This window comes from Rhinolophus sinicus, chromosome 13 (assembly GCF_057876585.1).
Source record: "Rhinolophus sinicus isolate RSI-liver-muscle chromosome 13, RSI-T2T, whole genome shotgun sequence".
In the NCBI taxonomy this organism is placed as follows: Eukaryota; Metazoa; Chordata; class Mammalia; order Chiroptera; family Rhinolophidae; genus Rhinolophus; species Rhinolophus sinicus.
This window is the reverse complement of record NC_142513.1, coordinates 22,749,756-22,776,796: the sequence shown is the minus strand read 5'-3', so window position 1 is coordinate 22,776,796 and position 27,041 is coordinate 22,749,756. Positions and strand designations below refer to the sequence as shown.

General features: G+C 47.9%; 2 protein-coding genes across 7 annotated transcripts; one reads left to right on the top strand and one right to left on the bottom strand.

Moving 5' to 3' along the window:
* Positions 1-1,979: 1,979 nt before the first annotated feature.
* DEFB124 (defensin beta 124) lies at positions 1,980-8,555 on the bottom strand. Of its 3 annotated transcripts, none has more exons than XR_012491221.2 (2): positions 7,710-8,555; positions 1,980-2,186 (listed from the first exon to the last, which is right to left on the bottom strand). XR_012491221.2 is itself a non-coding variant. In XM_019748467.3 (2 exons), the coding sequence occupies exons 1-2, from the start codon at positions 5,090-5,092 to the stop codon at positions 2,029-2,031; spliced, it is 222 nt and encodes a 73-aa protein (XP_019604026.3). In that variant the 5' UTR covers positions 5,093-5,145; the 3' UTR covers positions 1,980-2,028. The 3 variants fall into 3 exon arrangements, 1 of the variants encoding a protein (XP_019604026.3); XR_012491220.2 differs by having other exon boundaries at positions 7,728-8,555; XM_019748467.3 differs by lacking the exon at positions 7,710-8,555 and adding an exon at positions 5,029-5,145.
* REM1 (RRAD and GEM like GTPase 1) lies at positions 7,383-25,320 on the top strand. Of its 4 annotated transcripts, XM_088789209.1 has the most exons (7): positions 7,383-7,528; positions 8,564-8,953; positions 9,984-10,084; positions 13,555-13,756; positions 17,932-18,009; positions 18,310-18,405; positions 19,703-25,320. In XM_088789209.1, exons 2-6 carry the CDS (start codon positions 8,611-8,613, stop codon positions 18,381-18,383), a joined length of 798 nt encoding a protein of 265 aa, XP_088645335.1. In that variant the 5' UTR covers positions 7,383-7,528; positions 8,564-8,610; the 3' UTR covers positions 18,384-18,405; positions 19,703-25,320. The 4 variants fall into 4 exon arrangements, with proteins under 4 accessions (XP_088645335.1, XP_019604019.3, XP_019604017.3 ...); XM_019748460.3 differs by lacking the exons at positions 17,932-18,009; positions 18,310-18,405; positions 19,703-25,320 and adding an exon at positions 15,027-15,642 and having other exon boundaries at positions 7,384-7,528; positions 10,002-10,084; XM_019748458.3 differs by lacking the exons at positions 17,932-18,009; positions 18,310-18,405; positions 19,703-25,320 and adding an exon at positions 15,027-15,642 and having other exon boundaries at positions 7,384-7,528.
* The last annotated feature ends 1,721 nt before the right edge of the window (positions 25,321-27,041 follow it).

The window sequence follows — 27,041 nt, the reverse complement described above, 5'->3', positions numbered from 1 at the left end:
CCAGTTTAAAACTTGGTCTAATTCAACAATTTAAATATTCTCTTGAGGTTTCTTGAGTTCAGAGAGACTAGGTCTCCGGCATAACTGCTCTGTCTTTCAGATTCCTCTTCTCCACCCGCTACTCCTCCCAATATGAAGTCTGGGGTAGGGGTGGGGACATTCAATGGTCAGGTGCAGCTGGCATCTGCTGGGATCTGCGTGGCTGTCACTGAGAACATCCACTGGCTTGTTGGTGAACTGGTCTCTCCTCCCACAGACTTCCTGGGGCCTAGTGGAGCTACCAGGCTAGCCTCACTTCTGTGTTTCTGTGGCCATCTCTGGGATTCGTATCTTCTTCTGTTTCTGGGCTCTAAAAGCCATGACCACCTTGCCCCCACAAGGTTGGGTCCTAAAACAGGCCCACTGACTCTCAGTTAAACGACTACACCCCTCCAGGACCTAAGAGAGGTTCAAAAGCAGAACTGATACGCAGGTGGCACACATTGTTATTAAAGTAATTCAATGCTTTCCTCCTGACTGGTAAAGAGCTTTGGCCCAAGTCCCTCGGGTCTCCTCTCCTCCACTCCAGCTGCCTCTGGCATATCCCCAGGTCCATCTCATACCAGAAACTAAAGGGTTAACACAGGGCACAACTGTTGGTTTCCAAGACTCTGCTCCAACCCCAGGCTCAGCATCCTTTCTGATGTTAGCTATTTTGAATTTCACCACTCCTTTCTCAGCCTGGCCCTACAGGGTCCTTGCTCTTATTCTAGGGCTTCCCTGAACTTCTCCAAAAAGCCTCAAAGGACAGTGGACAAGAGATCTTCTGCCCCAGGCATTCCCAAACTTATCCCACATACCGGCCCCTTTTAGGGCTCAATCCCAGGGAGAAGGTGGGCCAACACTGAGGGTCTCGCCAGCTCCCATCCTCCCAAGTTCAAGTCTACAGTAGAGACTGGACACTAACACCTAAATACTTTCTTTCCCAATCTCCCTTGCATCACGAGTAGCCGTGTGACACAGTCTGGCCATGAGAAGTAAACAGAAGTCTGCTGAGTGGGGTTCCGGGGAAAGTTTTTGCTTTCCTGATAAAAGTGAAAAACTAGCGCATGCCAACCTTCCCCCACCCCTCCTGCTTTAAACAATGACATGAGGCCTGAAGTTTTGGTAGCCATATGTGACCCCAGAGGATCCCAGAGATGCTTGCCCTAACACAGTTGCTGCCTACCTTCAGATTTCTTTTTAGGTGAGAAAAATAAGTTCCTGCAAATTGAGTTTCCTATTTTTTCAGCCAAATGCAATCCTGATACAGGGCAATTAGAACACGCGTCTGTCTACCTGCCTCACCAACTCTGCTCACAGTTTCTCTCTGTCTTACTGTCCCCATAGTTCCTTAGGCCTGGAAGAAACAGTTTTCCTCTATTACTCCTCCCTGCTTGTTTGAAAACTTTGCTTTCATAAAAGCCTAATTTTCTACCTGGGCAGGCTCTTAAAGTGCTAAAATAGTAGAGAAAGGAACACAGAAAAATTATGCCACTCTCAACAGCATCTGCCTTTCAAGCCAATGCACCATCTAATTCTGAATGCCAGAAGTGTGTTTTTAACGCTACTATTATGAGTTCTTATTATAATTCACTCATTATTAATATTAATTCTTGTTGTTATTATTACTATTAACTCTTATTAACTCCATCTTTCTTTTTGCATTCCTTCGATAAAGTTCTAATCTTCTGATATTATAATTATCCCTATTTTACGGATGAGGAGACTGAGGAGGCTGATGGAAGTTGAGTAATTTTTCCGGAGTTGGACAGAACAAAAGTGATATAGGCAGGATCAGAGCCATTTATTAAACCATGGCCATTGATGCCCACTCTCCTCCGACACCTGACTCCCTCCACCAACCGTCCCTCCATCTCTCCCACACCCTGGACCTCCCCATCTCTGGCCCGGGGGAGGTGGTGTAGCGGGCCAGTGAGCAAGCAGCAAGAGGAGACAACTGGCAGCATGTATTTTATTGGAGAGCAAGGGTGCCAGGCCCAGAACCAGCTATGCATTTCCTGGCTTAGAGTGCACTGGAGGCTTGAGTCCGTAGGGGAGACAGCATAGGGAAGCATCTGGGCACAGGTGCATATAGGCTTCTTGCCTTGTGCAGTAAGTCCGGCAGGACCCTTGGCCCTTCCAGCACCGTCTGAATTCACTTCTCCCTATGCAGAGGAAGACCACAGGTCACAGAACAGCCCAGGGCTCACAGGTTAGACCGCAGATCAACGGTTAGGCCCCAGGTCACAGGTTAGATTACAAGTCACCAGTTAGCTCTCTGGTCATTTGTTAGATGACTGGTCATAGAGCAGCCCACAGGTCATAGTTAGGCCACAGGACATGAGCTCTGATCACAGGTCAACAGTTAGACGAGAGGTAACAGACTAGACCACAAGAGACAACTAATTACAACTTAGACCACAAATCTCCATCCAGGTTAGCCCCCAGCTCACAAGTTAGACCACTGGTTACAAGTTAGAGACTAATTTCTTGTCCAGGTTAAGCCACACCCCAGGTACACTCTCTATGATTATAATTGGTCATATTATAATGCCTGTTATACAGGTAAGGAAACTGAGGCACAGAAAGATTCACAACTTTGCCCAAGGTCACACAGCCCTTAAGGAGCAGAGCCGGGATTCAAACCCAGGCAATCTGGTTCCAGAGTCCACACTCGTAACCATTATACTAACTGCCTCACACACTTAATGGACCTGTTCAATGTTAAAATTTAGTGAAGGAATTTCCAACCATGGGCCAAGGAAAAGGCAAGGCTTTGGAGGAATAGGTCCTATACTCACTCCCAGGGTCTTTTGTCACAGCATGGAACATGCTTTTATTGATTGAACACGTGAAGCACTGGGGGGGATTCCACAATGAACAAGATGGCCATGGTCAATGCCCTCAGGAGCTTCCAGCAGGGAAGGCAGTTAAAATCCAAGCAAATAAAATACAATAAGTAGACTGGGTAAGTGCCCTGAAGAAAATGATCAGGGTTCTGCGGTGGCCAATTAGGGCAGGTGTGGGAAAGAGAAGAGGGGGGAGTACCACTTAGACAGGCCTGTCTGTTACAGCAATATATCTAGACATCTGACCCAGCAACTTGGAAGAACTGGGGCTGAATGGGAGGTGGAGGGGAGAGGCACCTCTCTCTGGATTAAAAGAGATTCCACAGAATCCTCCCATGATACCATGGGCCTACCCATGAGTGTTACTCAACCCTGTCAATCAGCCCATCCTATTATCCTGGCAAGGCAGAGAATCTTAGAATGATGCAGAGCTGACCTCAGAATCTCTGAGGCAGAGAATCCACACTCTGAGGAGGGTGTATAGTATAATGGTTAACCATGTGGTGTGCACGCAGCTCAGACCACCTGGGTTCAAATTCCAGCTCTGCCATTTCCCAGCTGAGTGACCCGTGCCTCAGATTCTTCATCTGTACAGCTCTCTTTCAGAGGCAGTTAGAGGGGATTTAATCATTGTAGCATAGAGGCTTGCATGTAGTAAATACTCAATAAATGGGAAGTGGGATTGTCATCAGCATGACAGCTCAGAGAGGTGGAGCAACCAGGGCTCATTCTGGGCCACCCCTCTCACTTTACAGATAAAGAAAGAAAGAGACTTGCCCAGCTCCTCTTAACCAGTAAGTGGTGGGCCTGGAACCGAAACCCAAGACCCTGACTCCCAAGCGAGGGCAGTTCCTATAACTACTCTTAACACATCATCACATTTCAACCTTCCAACAGAAGTTATTTTCTCCTACATGACCTGCTTTCCCTTCCTATCTTTGACTTCTTTCTCCACTTTTCTCCCTGTGCTCCCCCACTCCAACCACACTGACCTCCTCACTGCTCCTGAAACAAGTCTGTCTGTCTGTCTGTCTACCTGTCTGTCTTCCTGTCTGTCTACTTGTCTGTCTGTCTATCTATCTATCTATCTATCTATCTATCTATCTATCTATCTATCTATCTATCACCTCCTGCCTCCTTCATCCTCACTGCGTGCTCCCTCTGCCTGGAACGATGGTCCTTATACAGGAAGTGCTCACTTCATGTCATCAATAGGATTTGTGACTTTAAGGAAAACAATGTATTACAAAACCAATTTTACCATAGGATAATTGATATAAACAAGAGTTAAGTTCCTCCAGCATCTCATCAACCTTATAACGAAATGACGTTATAGGAGAACCTTCTGAATTCTCACTGTATTCAGATCTCCGCTCAAACCTACCATATATAAAATGGCAAGATATCTGCGATTTACTTTAAAATAGTTCACTGGGGAGGAAAGGCATGTAAATAACGAAAGAGGATTGGGTTCAAGTTGATAATTGTTGAGGTTGGGTGATGGATACATGGGAGTTTTCTATACTACTTTTTTGGTTTTAGGTTTGAAATTTTCTCAAATAAAAAACTTTCTTTTTAAAACTCACATTTTTACATTAGTATCTATTTTTGTGTAAGTTTACATTTTTCCATAATAAAAAGGTTTTTTAAAAATTCACCTTGTTCCTTATATTATTCTACTTTCATATACATTTGAAATTTTCCACAACGAAAACTTAAAAAAAAAACTTACAGGCCTTTGAGCTTTCCCACCAGCCCCACATGCTCACTCCATGCTAACACGTTGCCCTGCTTTTATTCTTCTTAGCACTTATCACTACCTGGCATATCATATGTGTATTTAGTTATTTCCTGTCTCTACTAACTAAAATATCAGCTCCAAGAAAGGAAGGACCTTGTTTTCTTTCACTCCTGGATCCCCAGCAATTGTAATATTTATAGTTCCTGGGACACAGCAAATATTCTTCAAATGAATATTTGTTGAGTGAATTCCATTTTAAAGATTAGGAAATTGAGGTGTGGGCTGATGTAGCAGCTCAGTCTAAGCTGCCCAGCCAAGCCAGTGATGGAACCAGAATTTAAACACTAGTCTAGCCCTCCTCTGTCTCCCAGGACCTGAGAACCTATTCCTCATTTCTACAAACACAGGTGGTATTACCTGGAGGCACACAACCCAGGACCAGGAGAGCCACCATGAGCAGAAGCAGCTGTGTCATGGCCATAGGGCTACTGGGAGGCGACGAGGGAGAACACAAGAAGAGAGGAGACAAGCACAGTACGCACTGCTGCCTGCGGCCCAGACTTTATTGGGCTGCAAATCAAGGCAGGCGTGTGGGCAGCAGGAGACCTAAGTGGGAGTCTGAGGCCTTGTGGTCCCAAGGAGATGGCTGGATCTCAGCCAGTTATGTGAGGACTGGTCTGCCACACCCTCCGGATGTTGCTGAGCTCTGAAGCTGGGGGCAGGAATTTCCTGAAGCAATGCCTGGGGTCAGAAACTAGACACCTTCCCCACCTAAGAGGGTAGGGAAAGACTTGGCTTCAGAGAGACCTGCTTCAATGCCAGCATCTCCCTTTAATCACTGTGATAACTTGGACGAGTCGCTTAGTCCCTCTGAGCCCCAGGCTGTCATCTAGGAAAGGATGACAAGCCCCCCTTGCAAAGCTAAATACATGGAGGATTCTCTTCCTGATGCCAAGGAGAAGGAAGCCTATGCGGAAAATGGGAAGAGTAACAATACCCACCAAATTGAGAGTAATGGCTACCCAGCTCCTTTTGAGGATTAAACAAAATAATACAGTGGTTCTCAAAGTGCGGTGCCCAGACCAGGAAGCAGCAGCAATAAATAGCTGGGGTTTATTAAAAATGAAAATTCTGAAGCGCTACCGAAACCTACTGAATCAACAGGTCAGGAGTGGGTCCCAGACAGCTGTGGTTTAACAAGCCTTCCAACTGATTCAAATGTTCCACTAACGTTTGAGAACTGCTATGATCATATGGACACAGAGCTTAGAACAGTATCTGGTCCACAGGCATCTGAGTTGTATCTTCACAGATGAGTAGGGGAAAGGGTATTCCAGACAGAAGGGACAGAATGTACCTGGAAGTGTGGGGCATGGCCAGAGCAAGGGACCAGGAGGAGATTGGAGATGACCCTGCATAGGACAGGAGCCAGAGCACAGTGGGAGCTTGAATGCCGAGTTCAGGCTTTTGTACTGTAGACAAACTGCAAGTTTTATAACAAGGGTGTAACTTGCTCCGATTTCAGTTTTAAATAAAGAAACTGAAACCCAAAGAAGGGAGGCGACTTGCCCAAAGTCAGATAACAATTGAGTTGCAGAGATGGGACTTAAACTAAGTTGCCTCACTCCCAGACAATGTATGACACCGCACCACTCACAGCCGTCTTGTAGGTGGGAAAGAGAGGCTTAGCGGGCCAAGCCACAGAAGGAAGCCAGGCGTGACAGGGTTCAGCTAGTCTACTCAGAGTTGCTCTGAGCTGGACACCTGGACCCACTCAGCCATGACCATGAGCCCCACCCCCAGGTATAAGCTGGTCTCCACGCGCCCTACATACACACCTACTCCAGTCCCTCATGACCTAAATGGAAGCACCCTCCTTAAGAGCCCTCATCCTGACCCCAGAACTGGCCAAACTCATCAATTCCCTGCTGCCAACTTCTCTCCTCTATCAAGATCACAGTGTCTCTTTCCGCCTACTGCATGCCTGGAAAGATTTTTAAAAAGAAAAGAAAAAGCCGTGGACTGTGATAGAAAGGGACAATAGGCTGAGAGACAGAGACCTGAGAACCAGGCACAGATAAGCCTGTTTGCTCGTCCTTTTAGTGTCGTGTCAGGATTAAATAAGCTACTAACCCAGGCCAAGTGCTCAGACCATACCAGGCACAGCACAAGCACTCAATAAATATTGATCAAGGAGTGGAGAGCCACACTTCCAGGCACAGGACAGCCCTAGCTGCACAATGGGTGCTTAACCTAGAATTTGGTGCATGAATGAATCAATGATGCCAAAATAAGATATTCTGAACCCTTCAGTGCAGACTTCCTGGGCTCTATCCTCCCCTCGACAACTCCCAAAATTAAAGCTTCCATTCAAAGCAGAGTTTCTCAAAGTGGTGCCTACGAACTCTGCATTAGGATCACTTGGGCACTTGTTTAAAACGCAGATCCCCGAACCTCTCTCCCAGGACTGCTGAACCCGCCTTTAGGAGGGTGGGAGCTGGGAGTCTGAATATTCAACAGTTCCCCAAGCGGTTTTTGTGAGGACTAAAGTTGGTGAGCCCCATTGCTGGAAAGGATAAATGCGGATGCAAAGGGGATCCAGCCCCAGCGATTCCGAGCCCCCATCTTTCCTCTCTGACCCCCCCACCTCAACACCGTCACCCCCACCCTGGACGAAGGACAAGAGGCAGCGGGTCAGCTGAGCCCTGCAGTAAAGTCATTCAGCGGCCAAGTCCTTGGGGCGGGGACCCCGGGGCTGCCCTGCTTGGGCGGGGCTGGACGGGGCGGGGTCGCGGCTCCTCCCCCGCCAGGGCGGCTGGGCGGGACCGGCCGGAGGGGCTGCGCGCCGAGGCGGTGGTACAGCCTGGAGCGCCCCGCAGCTGCGGGCCGGGGACCCTGGACCCCTCCCCACGCCAAGGTAAAGGCCCGCGCAGCCCGTTGCCAACTTAGTCAAGTTGGAGCGGAGTTCGCCAGGCGCCTGCATGGGGGGGTTCTGCGACGCAGGCAGGGGCTAGGGCGGCCTTGAACCCGCATCCCAGGGGTAAGTGCCCTCCCACCTGGGGCCCGGAGGGTTGAGTCGCCCGGGATAAGGAACCCACCCAGATCGGGGGACTCACATCCAGAACCCGGGCGGGCTGAGTAAGTTCCTACTCAGACTCCGGGAATGGCTCATGCGCTCCCGGGCCCTGTAGGTCCCCTCTCCTCCTCCGCTCGCCCATCCTCGTCCTGTCACCATCTGGGGGCCCGGCTGCTTCGAAGCCCCCGCCCCGCAAGAGCTGCTGGAGGCCATCGCGCCAGCCGCTCCTGAATTTTTCACGTAGGGGGCGGGCCGGACACGCCGTTCCCATGGCACCAAGGCGCTCGGGTTACCGCGGAGGGAACCCCCAGACCACCCCCGCCCTTGCCCTTTGGAGTATCAACCCACCCACTCCTGCATCTTCCTCAACCCTCATGAAATGGGGCAGCGGAAGTAAACCCCCCAGGGGCTCTTAACCTTCCTCAGTACCCTCCAAGCCCCCATCCGTGGGGAAGGAGAGGACGGGACAATTCAGGTGCCTTTCAGAATGTGGGTCTCGTGTTCTGAATGGGAGGGGCAAGTCTGTGTCACAAGTGTGCGTGTTTGTGTGGACATCCCACCTCCCTGCTGCCCCTCTGCCTGTCTGTGTGTCATGGTGGAGTGGGCCATCCTCAAGGCACAGGAAACGGCCTCTGGGTGTACATGCATGTGTGTGTGTTCACAGCTTGCGCATTCACCCCTCCTAGCCTGACCCAGGCACACCGTGGGCCTGCAGCCAGAAAGCCCCTACCCCCGAGGAGCTGAGGCTCCTCCTCTTCCTCCTATATGAACAAGAGGGGTCTCTGGAGGAAGCCATTTCAGCAGCTTATCAGGAGCCTACGGAAGAAGGGGCTCAAAGCACCTGGCTCACTGCCCATTCCCCCTTGTTGCTCACAGAAAGAAGGAAAGAAGGAAGGAAGGAGCCAAGCCCCCCTCACCCAAGGATGACACTAAACACCCAGCAAGAAGCAAAGACCTCCCTGCGTCGGCGAGCCAGCACTCCACTGCCCCTGTCCTCCCGGGGCCACCAGCCTGGCCTGCGCACAGTGCCTTCCACTTCCACACAATCCCAGCATCCCCGGCTGGGCCAATCAGCCTCCCTCAACCCTCCCATCCGGCAACCTTCACCTGCCCCCAACGGTTGGTCCTCTGAATCCAGCGACTCTGAAGGCTCCTGGGAGGCCCTGTACCGTGTGGTACTGCTTGGAGATCCTGGCGTAGGGAAGACCAGCCTGGCCAGCCTCTTTGCGGGGAAGCAAGAGCGGGACCTCCATGAACAGCTGGGAGGTAGGGACCCTGTGGGCTGGGCTGGGATGTGGCCAAAGGAGTGAAAGCCCTGTCATCAGAGGCACAAAGCTGTTGAGAACAGTTGTACAATTCTTACACTGCTCAACTCTAAGGGGTATCATTCATATAGACTACGTATGAAGTGAATATGCCCCCCTAGAGTTGTGCAGGCCAGCACAATGGCCTACTGGAGGGAAATTCCTTGAATAGTGAGAATTTTGCCAATTTTGCATGGATGAGTTTAGGATTCTGTCTCAAGTATAAAGAAATGGTGGACTTCCACCCAGCTCAGAAACCCCCAACCCCACTATTCCCTCTGACTCTTGGGTCATCCCAGCTCCCAAGATAGACAGCCATCCGTGGCTACAAAACCTACAGCAAAGCTAAGCTCCTGCCCAAAATGGGGACTCCCAGACCCAAGTTCTGGGCCCTGGGTTCCTTTATTCCCAAAAGATGAGTGAGCTGAGGGGATCAGGGGACCAGGATGAAGGGGGACGCGGACAAGACAGGAAATGAAGGTGGGTCCCTGCAGGACTGGCTGAGAGCAGATAGGGTGAGTGGGAGGAGGGCTGGTTAAAAGCAAAGAGAAGGTGGGAACACTCTGGCCAGGCCCTTTCTCTAGGCTTGACTCCTTTAAGAGTGAGAACCCATATGAGAGACGTACAGATGTCTAGGTGTGACAGATGGGGAGGCTGAGGCCCAGAGGGGGTAATGTCACCTGCCTGAAGCATGTAAGCCAAAGACAGCAGGACTGGGAGAATTCGCAGTCCAAATTTAACCCCTCCACACCATATTCATTCAATCATCCAAATCAAGCAAAGCTTTCTCAGCACCTACTATGTGCCAGGTACTATGCTGGCAGCTGGGGAGTCATGGGCTCCTCATGGAGCTTCTTGACCTATCAGGAGAGACGGACATCAAAAAAGTGTGGTGAGCACTTCAAGAAGCATTGGAGGGGGTTCTGTGACCATAAGGGGGTCCAGGGAGGTCCACACTCTCCTCATGCCTGCCCCTTCTCCCTGACATCCAGCTCTTCCCTCGGTTGCAGAAGATGTGTACGAGAGGACCCTCACAGTGGATGGAGAGGACACCACGCTGGTGGTCATGGACACCTGGGAGGCTGAGAAACTGGTATGGCACAGCAAGCAGGATTTGGCGGGGAGGGGTTGTGAGCCTAGTACCAGATTCCTGTCCCCCTTAGGACACCACAGAGCAGGGACCGGGTAGGGGCCATCCTCAGCACCTCCCAAAACCGATGGTTCCTAAGCAGCCTTTCCAACCAATGACAGAAGAACCTCGTGACCCTTCCCCGCTTTACTCATTCCATTGGTTCCCTCTTCACAGCCATCCAGGATGTGCTTCTCCCCTTGCAAGTCTCCCCCTCTTTTAGCACCTTCATCCCACTCCACCCCACCCCCCACATTGTGCAGAGGAAGGAACACTGAATTTAGCATCAAAATGCCTGGGGTTGAACCCCCCCCCCCTTTCTTTTTCTTACCAGTTGTGTGGCTTTGTGCAACTGACTCACCTACTTTAAGTTTCAGTTTTCTCACCTGATAAATGGGTCAATCATTCCTGCCTTTCTTACCAGGTGGGGTTTTTGTTTGTTTGTTTGTTTTTAAGTTCTTATGCAATTTCACAGTGGTGAGCACAGTTGGGAGCATGAAAAAATGCTGAACATGGATGAAGAATTTCAAATAATGATAATTCTTATTAATCATAACTTGGTAGCTAGTAAAAACAGGAAACCAAAGGGTGTCCTTCCCTAGCCCCTTCCAGAGCAGGAAGAGAGAAGCAGGCAGGGGCATGCCCCTATTATGTTTTTCTTATCTTGAATGAGTTTGTTTGTTTTTTCTTGCTATACAGGTAATACATGTTCACTATAGAAATTTGGAAAAAAAAAAACAACTAAGCAAAGAGAAGGATCCCATCTTGCTAAGGAGTAGGCCCCTCTCCTAACACTCAAAGAGGCCCTGCCCAGAGGGTAGGACTTAGGGGGACAGTGTTGAGTGACAGACAAGACTGGCTAACAGCTCCAGTGACAGGCCCAAAGGATAGGGACAAAGGAGTTGTGTGGCCAATTCCTTTTAACAGGCATAAAAGGAAACCCAGGTCCGAATGAACATAATGATGATGATGATTCTCCTAACAGTAGATGACATTTATGGAGCACCCTCTTCCTAAGTGTCAGTCCCTGTGCTAAGCACTGGACGTACATTATGACATTCAGTCAAGATGAAAACTATACAGTGAATGTTCTTCTGATTCCCATTCTACTGACAAGGAAATCAAAGCTCAGAGAGCTTCAATAATGTGTCCAAAGTTCTCAAAAAGCAAATAGATTCAAACCCAGATCTCTAACGCCCCAGGGCCTGTAATAGGACTGCCCCTCCGTCCCCCGGAAGCATCACCTTCTGAACCTCCCGCTGAGGTTCCACTCCTTCACTCCTTTGTTCATGAAGAAACACTTGCTGGATATATACCATGGGCCAGGACACTGGAGACCCAGCAGTGAATAAGGCAGACATGTCCCTTGGCCCCTTGGAGCTCACAGGCTGGTGAGGGAGTGGCTACTTTTGGGACGCAGTTGAGAAACCTATGGGGCAGAGTCCAGTGAATTCAGAAGAGTTTTCAGCCTGGGAGTCCCATTCGGGAGATGGAGGATGAAGAGTACTGGACTAGAAGGCAGGAACTGGAATTCTGTGCCTAGGTGGCTGTGTGGCCTGGGGAAACTTTTCTCTTCTGGCCCTTGTTTTTCCTACAAGCAAAATGGGGAAACTGAGCAAGTTTTCCTGGTTAGTGACTGTGAAGACAGTTCCCAAAGAGGGTCCACACGGTAGTAGCCTTGTTGAAATCCTTCCCGTCCTTGGGCCAGATGGTTAGATGTCAGAGAGGCAGAATCTGACAGAATTGGGTGGACCTTTGGCTCATGCAGTAGTGCCCTAGCATGGCTTGACCATCAGGGTCACCGGGAGAGAGTGTGAGAAATCAAATTCTTAAGCCTTACCCCAGACCTAATGAATAAGAACCTATACAAGTAGGGTCCTGGAATCTATATTTTTAATGACACCCCAAAGAGGTTCTTACTCACCAATCCATGCACCAGCTTTTGTGACCCTAACACACAGCAAATCCTCCATCAATACCAGGGGTGCCACAAAAAATGTATACAAGTGGACACTTTGGTCAACATTGCTCAAGCAGTAGTTTGCTGCCATCAGAAGTATCTGGACGCTGATGGTAACCACTTTGAGCACCTCTTGTAACTGCAGAAGTCAAACGTGACTTGTATTCATCTTTTGTCATCGGTATATATTGAGTATTACAATTTTAATACACTTTTCCTTTCTTAAACTGTATGTACATTTTTTTGGCACCGTCTGTATTTGTGCAATGAAAGAATGAATGGTCAAGACCCACCTTCTCATTCTGCAGATGGGGAAACTGACCCAGAGAAAGGAAGGATCCTGTCCATAGTCCAGGTTAAGAATCCATATCTGTCTGACTCAGCCCACAGTTATTTGGCCTGGGGAAGGATCAAAATTGCTATTGAGAACTTACCCCCCCCCACCCTGTGACAATGATATTGACCACAGATCTGATGCTTTCCTGTTCATCTGTCTTATTTGATTACCAGAAAACGTTTCTGGCTCCTTTACACCCTCACAAACAATGCCTCCACCACATTCAGTATTTCCCACTCCTGCCCCTCACTCATCTCTCCTGCTTAGCCTTTCATCCTTTCAAACCCCAATCACCCCCCACAGTCTGCCAGATTGAATTCTTCTGGTCTCCCTCCCCCACCCCCATTGCTTCTCCAGTCACTTGCTTATGGATATTTATCTCCCTGCATTGTAACTCTCCATTTCCATAGCCTCCCTTCCGTGAGCTTTTGGAGGGCAGGAATTATGTCTTATTAAAAAAATACAAAGTTGTTACCCATTGGTCCAGTCTCAGAGTGCTGTTCCCAACAACAGATCACCATCCAAAACTATCAAAATCACTCCAGTTCTTTCCTTGCCTTGATCAGAAAACTCGCAAGGACTCCACTTCCTAAAATGGCCTGTGCCTCTAGCACCCCCTTCCCTTACGCTCCACAGTTGCTCCTTCATCTCTCTCTCTCTTCAAAACCGTCCTGAAATATCCCTTCCCTTGAAGTCAGCCTCCATCCTCACTTCTCTCTCTTCCCTTTTCCTCTTTTGAGAAGAGAAGACTGCAGAAGTGTCTGGCATGACTGAACCAGCCTCAGAAACCAGAAAAAAGACTTAAACAGGCAAAGCCAGAGTAGCTGAACAGCAAACCCTCCTTAGCAGGAAGAGGAACCAAAGTAATTTTTTTGTCTCCAGCTCCCAGCCTACAGAACAAACCAGTGAATGAGCGAATGTGGTGAAGTAGTATCATTAACCCAGTTTTTCAAACAGAGAAACTGAAGCTCAGACACGATCGGTGGTTTTCCTAAGGTGAACAGGGAATTATGGCGGAATTTGTGCCCCAAACCTGATAAACCTCGGCCCCATCACACCCATTAGACCATCCCAGCCCCTTCCTTAGCCAGGGCCTGTGTGTTCTCTGAGGATGGGCCTGGGGTCCCTTCCCTACAGGATGAAAGCTGGAGCCAGGAGTCATGCCTGCAGGTGGGCAGCGCCTACGTCATCGTGTACTCCATCGCAGACAGAGGCAGCTTCGAAAGCGCCTCCGAGCTCCGCATTCAGCTGAGGCGCACACATCAGGCGGACCACGTGCCCATCATCCTCGTAGGCAACAAGGCGGACCTGGCACGCTGCCGGGAAGTCTCCGTGGAAGGTGAGCCTTCCACTCCACCCCCCTCCTCCGTATTCTTCTCAGCCCCACTGTCACTGCTCCTCTTCCAGTGCTCTTCATCTCAGGGACTGTCTGCTCCCTACCCCCACCCCATCCTGTATCTACTTGTCTAAGCCTGAAAGCTAGGAACCATTTCTGCCTCCTCTCTCACTCCCCCAAACCAGTCCCCAAATCCTGTCAGATCCACTTCCCTAAACCCCACATTCCCTTCCTCCCATTCTCACAGCCTCTGCCCCATGCCACCATCCCCACTTTAGCCTGGGCCAGCCCTCATACTTCTCTGTCCCCACTCAATCGGTTCTCCTCGCCAGCTGCCAGAGTTTCCCAGAACCACATCTGACCTTGTCACTTTTTTGCTTAAAAATTCCCCTTTGGCTCCCCCATGCCCTTAGTCAGAGATACTTTATTCACCATGTATGATAGGCCTAGTCCTACAGGCTTTTCAAGGGCTTATGTCTGAGACCTGAAAAAGACAATTATTGGCTCCAAAATAGAGTAAGAAATGTATAAATTCAGATTTCAGAAAGCTTTACTTGTCTACACAACATGATATTGTGTGAGCCAGCAAATGCAAACCAAAACGTTTCAAGTTATATATAAATTGTATTTAAAGTGGGATGGGGAATATTTTAATATGCTTGATATATCACGTGGGACCCATAAAGATCTTAAAATGGCCCTACTTACAGGGAACAATGTAAAAATGATGGAATCTGAGACCCAGAGAAGGGGAAGCCATTTCCACAGGATCACCAGCCACTAAGGACTAGAATCCAGGCCCCTGCCTCCCAGCCCAGTGGAATCCTGGAGATGGGAAGACCATATGCTTTGTGAACCGACATCCAAAATTCCGCAACAAAATCCCAGGAGATTTTGTTACAATGCAGGTTCCCAGGACACATTCCCAAACCTACGGAATCAGAATTTCTGCGGGTGGGCCAGGAATCTGCATTTTTATCAAGCTCCCCCAGATAATTTTGATGCACAGATTAGACCCCTTACTTGGCATTCAAGAACCTTCCCTACCTGGTCTCCAGCCTTTCTGTCTTCCCAGCCTCATTCTTCCACTAGTATCAGTCACTAGCCTGTGAACTAACTCCTCAAAGCCAGATCTGATTTCTCTTCGAGTCCTCTGGCACTCAGCACAATGTTTGGGGAAATGGAAAACTTGCTTCCGGTTGAGATTGAACACGCCCCTCCCTACCTTTATCTCCTCCTCTTCCACCCCGCCCACCTGACCCCGCCTCCTCAGAGGGCCGCGCCTGCGCTGTGGTGTTCGACTGCAAGTTCATCGAGACGTCTGCCACGCTGCAGCACAACGTGGCCGAGCTCTTCGAGGGCGTGGTGCGTCAACTGCGCTTACGCCGCCCGGACAGCGCAGTTCGGGAGCAACCCGTCCCCCGACGGCGCGCGAGCTTTGGCCAACGTGCTCGTCGCTTCCTGGCACGCCTGACAGCCCCCAGCGCCCGCCGCCGGGCACTCAAGGCCCGCTCCAAGTCCTGTCACAACCTGGCTGTGCTCTGAGGCCGCCTGCCCTCCCAGGGGTGGCAAGACACTGGGGAGCACTCTGAGCTCCACCAACGCCACCGAAAAGCAAAGGCGTAGTGACCTGGAGTGCTCATCGTAGGCCTTGCCTGCCCGCTGCCCCGACTGCCAGAGCGTCTCCTGGAGCCACAGCTTCAGGGACCCCTCCGCCCCCGGGAAGCCATGGACAAACTATGGGGCCACAACCCAAGCTGGACATAGAGTAGGGTTTGTTTTTTTACGCGATGCGTGTCTTTTTGTAAAAATTTTTCTTAGCCCTGGGCTCTGGCCAACCCTCAAAAAACCCCCACAATAAACCAGACATGAAGGATGTCTCATCTAAATGACCAGATTTCTTCTTTTGGGCCCATCCAGGTGTCTCCACCTCCGCCTCTCCCATGTACACTGGCTGCAGACTGGGTTAGGCTAATGACCTGTGTCAGCGTCAGTCAATAAAAGCATCGGACCAATTCCGTGTTCAGGCCCTTCTCCTAACCACTAGGCACAGCCCTTGCCTCCGGTCCTTGAGGGAGACCCAGTGGAGCACAAACAACCACAATTCAGTGTGATGACCCTCCTACTCATGCATTAACCCATTTTTTAGATGATAGTTCAAAAAATACTAACTGGAAAGGATTCAGCACTCATCCTGGCGATAAAATAGCTGGTGTTTGTTGGGAGCTGACTGTGTACTAAGCTGTTGCAACTACTTACTAATCTTCACAACTTTTATTTGCTAATTTGAAAACTGAGGTACAGAACAGTGAAGGCTTGTGCTGAAGATCATACAGCTGCTATAAGGGAAGTTGCCAGGATTTCAACCCAGGCTTGTCAGACTACTGTCTGTACCCAACTTACCCATAGTCCTCTTGGATAATGTGACAAAAAGCTACAGAGTCTCAGGGAAATGGACTTTCAAACACAATCTTCCTTACAATTGAAAGGGGAGGGGGCATGGACTCCATGCAGCTCAACGCATTTATCCCCAGAATGGACCCCCAATTTAGTCCAACTCATTCATTTGCCCAAATGTGGAAACTGAAGCCCAGAGAGGGGAAGTGAGCACCCCCAAGGTTGCCCAGCCAGTGAGAGTGAGGACTAGACCCCAGGGCCCAGCCTCCTCCTATGTCTGTACGGGAAGTAGGAGGTAGTGAGGCATCCAGCCTGGCTGGGGATGGGACCGGGACTGGACCTTAGGGGTCAGGTCAGGAGTTTCCAGCCTGAGGGGAAAGGGTGTCACTAATGTGAAAGGAGAACAAGACAAAGGGTTTGGACCATCTTGTCCCTGATGCCTGACACCACTGCCCCCCAAACAGCTGCCTGCCCAGATGCCTCAGTCCCTCACGTGGGCCCCATCCCTGCAGCCAGGAACACTGTGCCAAGGAAGAGTGAAGCAGGGGCAGGGAAGCCATACCCTCCAGCTGCAAGACTTTCCACCCCCCAGTCTTGCCAACCGGCACTGATGGACTTATTTCTCCATCCTAACTCCAGCCTGGAGAAGGGAAAAGGAGGAGGGTCTTCCCCCACCCCAAGCTGTCCTCAGCCTGTGGTCGTGGGGGAGGTGCTATAGTTGTGGAAAGTTGGCAGAGGCAGCCGGCAGCAGCCGAGAGAGTGGAAAAAATGATACCAAACCCGGAAAAATGCAGGCCGGATGGAGGGCCTGAGTCGGCCCTGGGAGGTGAGAAGGAGGGAGGCAAGGAGGGAGGGGGCCCTACAGGCTGAGAAAAGAAGAGGGGCCGGGGAGAGAGCACAGGAGCTATTTCTGAGAAAACTGAGGACTATATTTCCGAGAAAACTGAGGACTATCGTGTCATTCCTTTCTCCATCCATAAATATTTATCAAGGGCCTACTAAGTGCAGGGCACAGTGCCAGGCTCTGGGGAAACAGTAGGGAACAGAAGGAGTAGGACACTGCCAGTCCGGGGGGGAAAGCAGACTGGAAAACAAGTGAATAAAATAATTACAGGACAAGGGGCTAAAAGTCAGGGTGGTCGTGGAAGGCCCTGAAACCGATCCAGCCCAATCCCCTCAATTCACAGATGCGGAAACTGAGGGCCAGAGAGGGAAAGGGCTTACCTGAGGCTCCTCTGAGTGTGGAAAAAATTGTTGAGATAAGGACTGGGGGGTTCAAGGGGAAGAAGAAAATAAACAGTGCAGACCAGGGGCGGGGTGAGGAGCCAGCACAGCAGGAAAACACCATGGTTGAGGGCATGGGCCCTGAATCGGGTCTGGGGTCAAACCCTGCTCCCCTCCACCTCTGTGTGCCTTACTTACCCCATCTATAAAATAGGATTCGTGACAATTTCCACCTCAGAGGTGATGTGACGATTAAATGACTTACGATGTGTAAAGTACTTAAAACAGTTCCTGCGTCTAGGAAGATTCAGTAAATGTTGGTTCCTGCTACTATCGTAGTATTATAAGACCTTGGGAAACCAGGGTTTGTTAAGGGTAAGATAGTCTGAGACTGTAAAGATGTGCTTGGAAGTCTTTGCCCTGCTATGCCACTGGAGGACTTTAGGAAAATCTCTTCCCCTCTTGGGCCTCAGTTTCCCCTTCTGTAAAATAAAGGGATTGAATCTGAACCTGTATATATTCATGTACTCATGTGTTTACTGTCTGCCTCCCCACAGGAATGAAAGCTCCGCGAGAGCAGGGCCCTCCATGCTGCTCTCTCCCCAATACCTACAACGGTGCCTGGCTCATAATAGGTAATTGGTAAATATTTGTTGAATGCATTAATTAACCCATCTGTAAAATGACCCTTGCAATCCTGACCTCTCTCAGATTTTAGGCGTCTGTAAATAATCCATGCCTGGGAAAGCATGTGAGAAAACCACAATATTCCTCCCAGGGATACAGCCAATTATAGTTTAGAAAGTTGTCTCTCATCCATAAAAACAAACCAAAAAGAAAAAAGCTAACTTTATTTTAGCTCTTTCTGTGTACTAGGCCCCATGCTACATGCTTACTACACATTTTCTCATCACCACAACCATCTTACTTCATAGGTACCATTTTACAGATGAGCACATTGAGACTAAGAAAACCCGGGCAACCAAGACCACACAGCAAGAAAGGGTAATCAGGATTCACTCTCAGATCAGGTAGGAACTGCTATCCTTTTATTGTACAATTAGGGAAACTGAGGCCCAGAGAAAGAAGATGAATTGCCGAAGGTCCTGTAATAATAACAGCAAACAGTTTCATCACTCTTACTGTGCATCAAGTGCTGTGCCAAGTGCTTTGCATATTTTAAATCCGCAAAACTGGTCGTATTATCACAACGCCAGTTTACAGATGGAGAAACTATAGCAGACAAAGGATCAATATCCTGCCAAGGTCACACAGTTAGTAAATAGCAGAGCCAAGATTCGAACCAGGGAAATCTAGCCCCATGGTGTTAAGGGCTCATTTCCATTGCACTGTCTGTCGGTAGAGCAAGTCTGGAGCGGGCTGGTATAAAAAGGGAGGTGTCTTTGCCCAGCAGCCTGCTGCCTGCACGGGGGCAGGGTGGAGAACAAAAGCACATTGAGAGTATCCTCAGCCGCCCGGCTGGGACTTTCCACCTTGAAGGGAGAGTAGTGTTATGGAAAAAGTGATAAAGCTCTGGAAAGATGAATGTCTCCCTAGGGGCCCCAAGTCTCCTCAGAGCCCCCCCCCCCCCGTGGGGGAGGGACCGCTCCCCCTGCTGTGGGGGAGCACCACAAATGGTGCCGGCCTGATCCAGATGAGATGAAGGCCACCTGGATCCCAACACACTCCAGCCTGGGCTGCTGGAATACTGAGAATTCCTGGGCCTTGATGGAAAGTTCCAATTTCTCAGCCAGGGACACAAAGCTCCTACTTAGGGACCCCTAAGCAATCAGGTTCAGGCTGGGACTACCTGTCCTTGGATGGTGGGTAATTTGTGTCTAACGGGGCAGCTCAATCCTCCCTTCATTCAGCAAACTTTGACAAAGGGTGTGTGCTCTGAAGGAAGGAAGGGAGGGTAGAGAGGGTCGTAGCCAGCTGTTTGTAAAGATTAAGACTCTCTCAGCTCTGCCGTGACCGTATGACCTTAGGCGAATCAAAACACACAGAGTGAAGGGGTTAGGGTAGAATTCTCTACATGATGATCTCTGTCTCCAGAAGAGTTGAATATTCTAGTTCAACAGCTTGAAAAAATACACAAGTTCAAGTTCAATTTCAGCAGTGTTCCCTTCTGTTCAGTTCAGGGTTCAGTTAAAAATAATACTAATGATGCGATGGGAGCTCTGAGTTCAGCAGTGTGTGCAGTTTTTCCCCAGTTCCATCTGGTTCAAGTTCAAGGCTACAAGACATTGCTGTTCCAGTTACTATGCTGCATAACAAACTACCCCAAAGATGAGAGGCCTAAAAACAATCATTTTATTATATTCATAGATTTTGTGAGTCAAGAATTTGGGCAGGGCCATGTGGGTATACTTTCTCTCCAAGGCCTCAGCTGGGAACCTCAGAGGCTGGAGGACCTGGGATCATCTCACTTGTCTGGCGTCCTCGCTCATATGTCTGGAGGTTGATACTGACAGTAAGTTGGAATCTCACCTTCAGGTGGCCTAGTGTATTTGTTTGCTATGGCGGCCATAACAAATTTCCACAAATATAGTGGCTTACAACAAATTTAGTATCTTTGAGTTCTGTAAAATCAAAGTCCAACTGGGTCTCACTGGGCTAAAATCAAAGTGTCAGGAAAGCTCCATGCCTTTCCAGAGGCTCTAGGGGAGAATCTGTTTCCTTGCCTTTCCCAGCTTCTAGAGGCACCCACGTTCCTTGATTCATGACCCCTTCCTTCATCTTCAAAGCCAACAATGTCAGGCCAAGTCCATCCCATGCTGCCATCTCTTCGGTTCTCCCTCTTCTGCCTCCTTCTTCCACCGTGGTGATTCCACTGAGCCCCCCCAGGGTAATCCAGCGTAACCTCCCTATTTTAAAGTCAGTGCATTAGCAACCTTAATTCCATGTGCTACCTTAGTCCCCCTTTGCCATGGAACATAATATAGTCACAGGTTCCAGGGATTAGGATATAGACATTTGGGGGAGCTGTTATTCTGCCTACTATTTCAGGGTAGAGTAGAGGATGGAGGAAGGCAGTGGCTGGGTCTTCACTCTACACACACACACACACACACACACACACACACACACACACACGCACTTAGTCTTACGAATCTACTAGTCTAATGAATAAGTAGGAAAGGCCATAAATTAAAGGGATTCTCTCCTAGTGTGGTATTGGGGGCACTGGGACACTGTCCCCGGAGTCTGGCCTGGCCTCCATTCCTCAAGTAAGTGCCTTTCTCCAGGAGCACCAGCTTCTTCAAACCTGCACTGGGCAAATCCCGCCTTCCAGAAAACCCCACTCCTTAACACAGTCTTGCCTCAGAATCACCTCTCTCCCCAGCAGTGCATCTTCAGAAATCTGAGATGTTGGGACTGAATTAAGACCCCAGGTGCCCCAGCAGGTGCTCTTAGCTCTTCTGGTCTTACAGAGCAGTCCACAGTGAGAGTGACCCTCCAAATCTGGTCCTCTTCAAGGCCTGCCCACCTGTGTGAATGAGGTTAGATGTCTTTACACATGGCCAGTTGTCTAGGAAACAATTGTTGAATCTTAGACACACATGCACAGTGCATTCATTCTGAAACCAAAACCAGGGGTCACTAACCTAGGTGCTCACAGAGTCCAACAGGTAATAGAAATCAGTGAAATAGACTGGATAAAGGGCATTAGGGAGCATGAAGGTCTGTGGCAAATTGCTGGCTCTCTGAGGGATATGTCAGATATGTATGTGAAGTATCCCCATTTTAAAATCATTTTTGCTATTCCAATATTTGGACAAGAAAAATAAAACATGTCCACCGTCCAAATTCTGCCCAGAGTCTGACAATTTGTAACTTCTGGTCTAAAACCAGATAGTGATAATAAATGTATTCTCAGTTACCCCCCTCCAGTCTGCAATGTCACCCCTCATACCATGAAGTTTGTGCTTAATTACAAAGAACAGCTTGTTCCTTTAGGTCAACTCCTCCCAGCCCCCTTTCCAGGAGTGCCTCTGAAGGCCTGTTGGGATACCAGAGGTGCTCCATGCCAAGTAGTATATTTTTTTAAGTTGAACTTTGAAACAATACATTTTAATTATAAAAATAGGTCAAAACAATAGATACTATCTGGTAAAAAGTAAAAATGCATTTCTCTATTAAGGTGCCCTCAGCTACACATGATAGAAATCCTTACAGGGATATTTTCTAATAAGATATCCAGAGGTAGGCAATTTTAAGCTTGATTCATCAGCCTTAAAATCCCAGGACCGTAGGTCTGCGTCTGCATAATTTCCTAAGCATTTCCGTGTGGTTGCAATATGGCTGTGACAACTCCAAGCATCACATCCTCACACCAATATCCCAACCAAGAATGGAAGGGGAAAAGTCAGAAAGTGGTTTTCTTTTTATTAAGGAGGAAATTGTTCTCCCAGAAGTTTCCCTGTATATCTCACTGGCCAGACTGAGTCTCATGGTCACCTTTAGCTGCAAGGGAGACTGAGAAAGCAACTGTCTGGCAAAAAGGAATGAGATTGCCACACCTGGCATGGGCCAATCATGATTCATCCCTTGCTGTCCTAGCAAGATGGCTTTTGTGAGCAATGGAGAAGTGGGTAAGGGCCCTTGGATAGGCAGTTTTGGTATTTGTCTTCCACTGTCCTCCCAGTCCCCTCCTCTCCCCGGAGTTACCCACCATTAGCAGTTTGGGGTATATCCTTCCAGATTATTCTGCCATCTTACATACAAGCTCTGACAATTAAGTTTGCAAACATCCTAGAAAAAGTGCTACATACAAGTATAAATTTGTTTGCCTTTTTTCACATAAATGGGGTCATAGTTATATGCATTGGGACTGAACTGAGTTGCAAAGGATGAAACTCAAAATAGCAGTGATGGAAACAAGATAAAAGTATCACTCGTATTTCTCTCATGCAAAAGTTCAGAAGCAAGCAATCCAAGGCATTTCACAGTGCAGAGACCCTGGCTCCTTCTATCTTGTGGGTCCACTGTCTTCAATCCAATATGCTGCTCAAGCTGCAGTTGTCACATCTACATTCCAACCAGCAGGAAGTGCTAAGATGCCCAAAAAAGGCACAACCTCTCAGAAGATGCACACATCACCACTGCTTACATTTCATTGGCTGAAACTTAATCACATCACCATGCTTAATTGCAAAGGAGTTTGGGATCCTTTATTCTGAATAGCCAGTGCCAGCTTAGAATCAGGGATTCTATGTTTAAGGAAAGGTAGAATAGACACTGAGAGGCAGCAAGCAATCTCTGCCACGATACTGTACATATTAGGTATAATTTGCTTTTTCACTCAGTTTATCCTGGCTTTCTATCCAGGCCAATACTTACAAATTTGCCTTGTCATTTTCAGATTTATTTTATTCTTTTTCTTACTTCTTAAGAAGCTAGAAACTTAGATCATTTATTTGAGAACTTTCTTCTTTTCTACTATAAGCACTTAAAGCTATATTAGAAAAAAGCTATATAATTTATATAAAGCTGTAAATTTCCCTCTAAGCACTGCTCTAGATGCATCCTACAAATTACAGTATGTCATGTTTTCATTATCATTAAGTTTAAAATATTTTCTATTTTTTCTTCTTCCCATAGGTTACTCAGAAGTATATTGCTTAATTTCCGAATAGTTGGGGGAAGTTCTATATGTCTTTTTTGCTATTGATTTCTAATTTAATTCAGTTGCAAATTTGAGACTTGTTTTACAGTTCAACATGTGGTCTATCATGATCCATGTTCCATGTGCACTTGAAAATAATTCTGCCATTGTTGGGTGTAATGTTCTAAAAATATCAGTTAGGTGAAGGTGATCAATAATGGTGTTCAAGTCTTCAATACACTTAGTGATTTTATGCCTACTTCTTTTATCAGTTGCTGAGAAAGGAGTGTTGAAATCTCCAGTTATAATTGTGATGTATCTACGAGGTCAGACAATTAAGTTCAAGAACTTGTTGCTAACATTTTTTTAATATCAAAGGGATTATTCATTATTAATTTGTACCAATTGGACAAACAGTTAACTGAGTTTACTATTTGGAGGTGCTGAAAAGGCTGCATGAAAAAGTTAGACGACCTGAACTTTTCACCAACAATTCATGGCTCTTGCATCACGACAATGCACCAGCTCACACGGCACTATCTGTGAGGGAGTTTTTAGCCAGTAAACAAATAACTGTATTGGAACACCCTCCCTAAGCACCTGATCTGGCCCCCAGAAAAAAAGTGACTTCTTTTTTTACCCGAAGATAAAGGAAATATTGAAAGGAAGGCATTTTGATGACATTCAGGACATCAAGGGTAATACGAAGACAGCTCCGATGACCATTCCAGAAAAAGAATTCCAAAATTGCTTTGAAGGGTGGACTAGGCACTAGCATTGGTGCATAGCTTCCCAAGGGGAGTACTTCAAAGGTGACTGTAGTGATATTCAGCAATGAGGTATGTAGCACTTTTTCTAGGATGAGTTTGCGAACTTAATTATCCAGACTCATATTTATCCCTTTGGTCTGTCCATTTTTTTTTTTTACCTTGTTCCCTTTTATTGCTGCAAAATATTCCACAGTATGGATGTACATATTTCACACATTGAAGGACATTTAGGTTACTGTAAATGGTTTGCCCTTACAAATAGTGTAGCACTGAATATTCTTGCACATATAGGAGAAATTACCAAATTCAAACTTATTAGGTCAAAGGGCAAGTACATTTTACATTTTGACAGACACTGCCAAATTGCCCTCCAAAGGTTTTTGTTTATATTCACACCAACAGAGCCCAATTTGCCATACCATGACCCAATTAGATATTACTAGTTGCAATATCATAATTTATAAGAAATATACATATTTGGTCATTCAGATGACTAAAATATATTTCTCGGATATATTTGGTCTTCATCCACAGTTCCTGGCTCACAGCTCCCAACATCCTTGAACTATTCTGAGGGATAAAAGCAATGGGAGCATCTTTTTTATTTATTTTTTACATTTTATTGGGGAAGGGGAACAGGACTTTATTGGGGAACAGTGTGTACTTCCAGGCCTTTTTTCCAAGTCAAGTTGTTGTCCTTTCATTCTTAGTTGTGTCGGGCGCAGCTCAGCTCCAGGTCCAGTTGCCGTTTTCTAGTTGCAGGGGGCACAGCCCACCATCCCTTGCGGGAGTCGAACCGGCAACCTTATGGTTGAGAGGACACGCTCCAAACAACTGAGCCATCCAGGAGCTCAGCGGCAGCTCAGCTCAAGGTGCCGTGTTCAATCTTAGTTGCAGGGGGCGGAGCCCACCATCCCTTGCGGGACTTGAGGAGTTGAACCAGCAACCTTGTGGTTTAGAGCCCACTGGCCCATGTGGGAATCGAACCGGCAGCCTTCGGAGTTAGGAGCGTGGAGCTCTAACTGCCTGAGCCACCGGGCCCGCCCAGGAGCATCTTTTGATATAATATTTGGTCACTTGTCCTCTGCTCCTGGAATCCCTTCAGAGCAATAAAGGTGAAATGGATGTACTGATATTCATAACAAGCCCCTTTCCACAGCAACTCGGTTTATGTTAATGAAAGTGATATAGAAAGCACCTAAGAATGTGGACTGGTTACCAGGGAACCAATTGTGAATAGAGGGGTGAAACTTTCAGTCCCACACCCTGATTTCCAGAGAGGGGAAAGGGGGACTAGAAGTTAAATCAATCACCAATGGCCAATGAGTTCATCAATCGTACCTATGTAATGAAGTGTCCATAAAAACCTGAGAACGAGAGGTTCGGAGAGCTTCCAGGCTGGGGAACCAGAACACTTTCATGAATCACAGAGCCACCACGCAGGGCCCCAAGCTCCATGAGGACAGAAGCTCCTTTGTTTGGACCCTCACCCTATGCATCTCTTCATCTAGTTGTTGATTTGTAGTCTTCAATATCTTATGTAATAAATCAACAATTTAGTGTGTAAAGGAGTTTCCTGCGTTCTGTGAGCCATTCTAGCAAATTAATAGAACACAAGGAGAGGACCATGAGAACCTCTGATTTGTAGCCAGTTGGCCAGAAGTACAGGTAACAACCTGGACTTGTGACTGGCATCCTGAGTTGAAGGGGTTCACTGAAAGCTCCTGTTTGTAGCTGATCAGTCAGAAGGACAGGGAACAACCTGAGCTTTCGATTGGTGTCTGAAATAGAGGGCTGTCTTGTGGGACTGAGTTCTTTACCCATGGAATCTGATGCTAACACCAGGCAAATAGTCTGAGAATTGCTTATTGGCATGGGGAACACACACACACACACACACACACACACACACACACACACACACACACATAGGAATTGGGTTCAAGAGCCCAAATGACCAGTCCTTTCTCATTTGATATTCTCTTGGGGACAGGATGAGGGAAGGTTGGGAAAGAAAGTGTCTCATTGCTTACTTTGCATTTCTCTAATTATAACAAAGTTGAGCAATATTCCTCTCAATGACTGTGCCCATTAGCTGCCCAAAACTCCAGTGAAGTTTTGAAATTACAGCTTCTAAGGGCTGGATTAAATTCTTAGCCTAGGCTATTCCATTCTTCATTATCTGCCTGGAGTAGAGAGGTATTTTTCTTCCAGTTACCAAGCGTTGGTTAGGGACAGGAAATCAGGAGTTGGCCAGACCTGAGTTTGAATCCTTCTGACTCAACCATTTGAGAGCTGTGTGACCTAGGGAAAGTTACTTAACCTCTCTGACCCTTTGGACCCTCGGTTTTACAAAGGGGATGACAAGCACTTTGCGCAGGTGTTATATGGATTAGAAATTGGGTATATAAAGCACCTAGCACAGCATCTGGCACCTATTAGGCACTGATAACAAATTAATTTTTTAAAAATAGATATTCGTTGAGTCCTTCCCATGTGCAGAGCACTGAGTTAAGCCCTTTTCTCAGATTATTTCATTAACCCTCACAAAAAGTGAGAGACAACACCATCTTACAGATGAGGAAAACTGAGGATCTAAGATATTAAGGATCGTGTCCACAGTCACACAGTAATGAGCACCCCTAAAGATTAAATCAAGAATGTCTGACTCGCGAGCCTGGGTAGCTAGCTCATTTCACAAAATCTGAAGCCCAGGGAAATAAAATTACATATAAAATTAAATGGTGAGTGAGCAGCAACCAGTTGACCAAATATTTCCTCTCCTGGGTCTGGGTGACCAGCTGGAGAAGAGCCTGTCGGGAGTGGAGGCAGGGACAGCCACTGAGCAGAGGAGTCAAGAGCATGGAAAATGTCTCTTTCAGCCAATTTTCCTGAGGAACCCTGGCTGAGGCTCAGGGCTGGGAATGGAAAGTGTGCAGGGAGGAGGCGGCAGCCGTGTCCATCCGGAGAAGCTGTTTGCAAAGTCCTGCTGGGAGAGGCAAGGAGGGGGGAATGCTGGGCCTGAAGGAGGGGAGGAGCAGAGCAGATCTGGGAGGCCAAGGGTCTGGCATCTGCCCAGAGCCTGGTCTCCTGGGAGAGAAGGAGCAGGTATCCCCCGCACTTCCTGCTTCCTCCCCAGGCTCCCGACTCTGCCAGCTCCTGCTGTGCCCTGCCCACTCGTCTGGGCACCAGCCATCCTGGAATGGAGACGCTGGTAAATCTGACTCTCTGGGGACTGTGCACAGCTGACTTCGGGAGGTGCCATGACCAAGAAGAAGGATTGAGCCTC

Coding starts and splice junctions, on each gene's coding strand:
- DEFB124 (XM_019748467.3), bottom strand. CDS start 5,092: ATGGCCATGACACAGCTGCTTCTGCTCATGGTGGCTCTCCTGGTCCTG. Junction 2,187..5,028: donor CCTGGGTTGTGTGCCTCCAG/GTAATACCACCT, acceptor TCCTCTGCATAG/GGAGAAGTGAATTCAGACGG.
- REM1 (XM_019748458.3), top strand. CDS start 8,611: ATGACACTAAACACCCAGCAAGAAGCAAAGACCTCCCTGCGTCGGCGA. Junction 10,085..13,554: donor CCTGGGAGGCTGAGAAACTG/GTATGGCACAGC, acceptor CCTTCCCTACAG/GATGAAAGCTGGAGCCAGGA. Junction 13,757..15,026: donor CCGGGAAGTCTCCGTGGAAG/GTGAGCCTTCCA, acceptor CCGCCTCCTCAG/AGGGCCGCGCCTGCGCTGTG.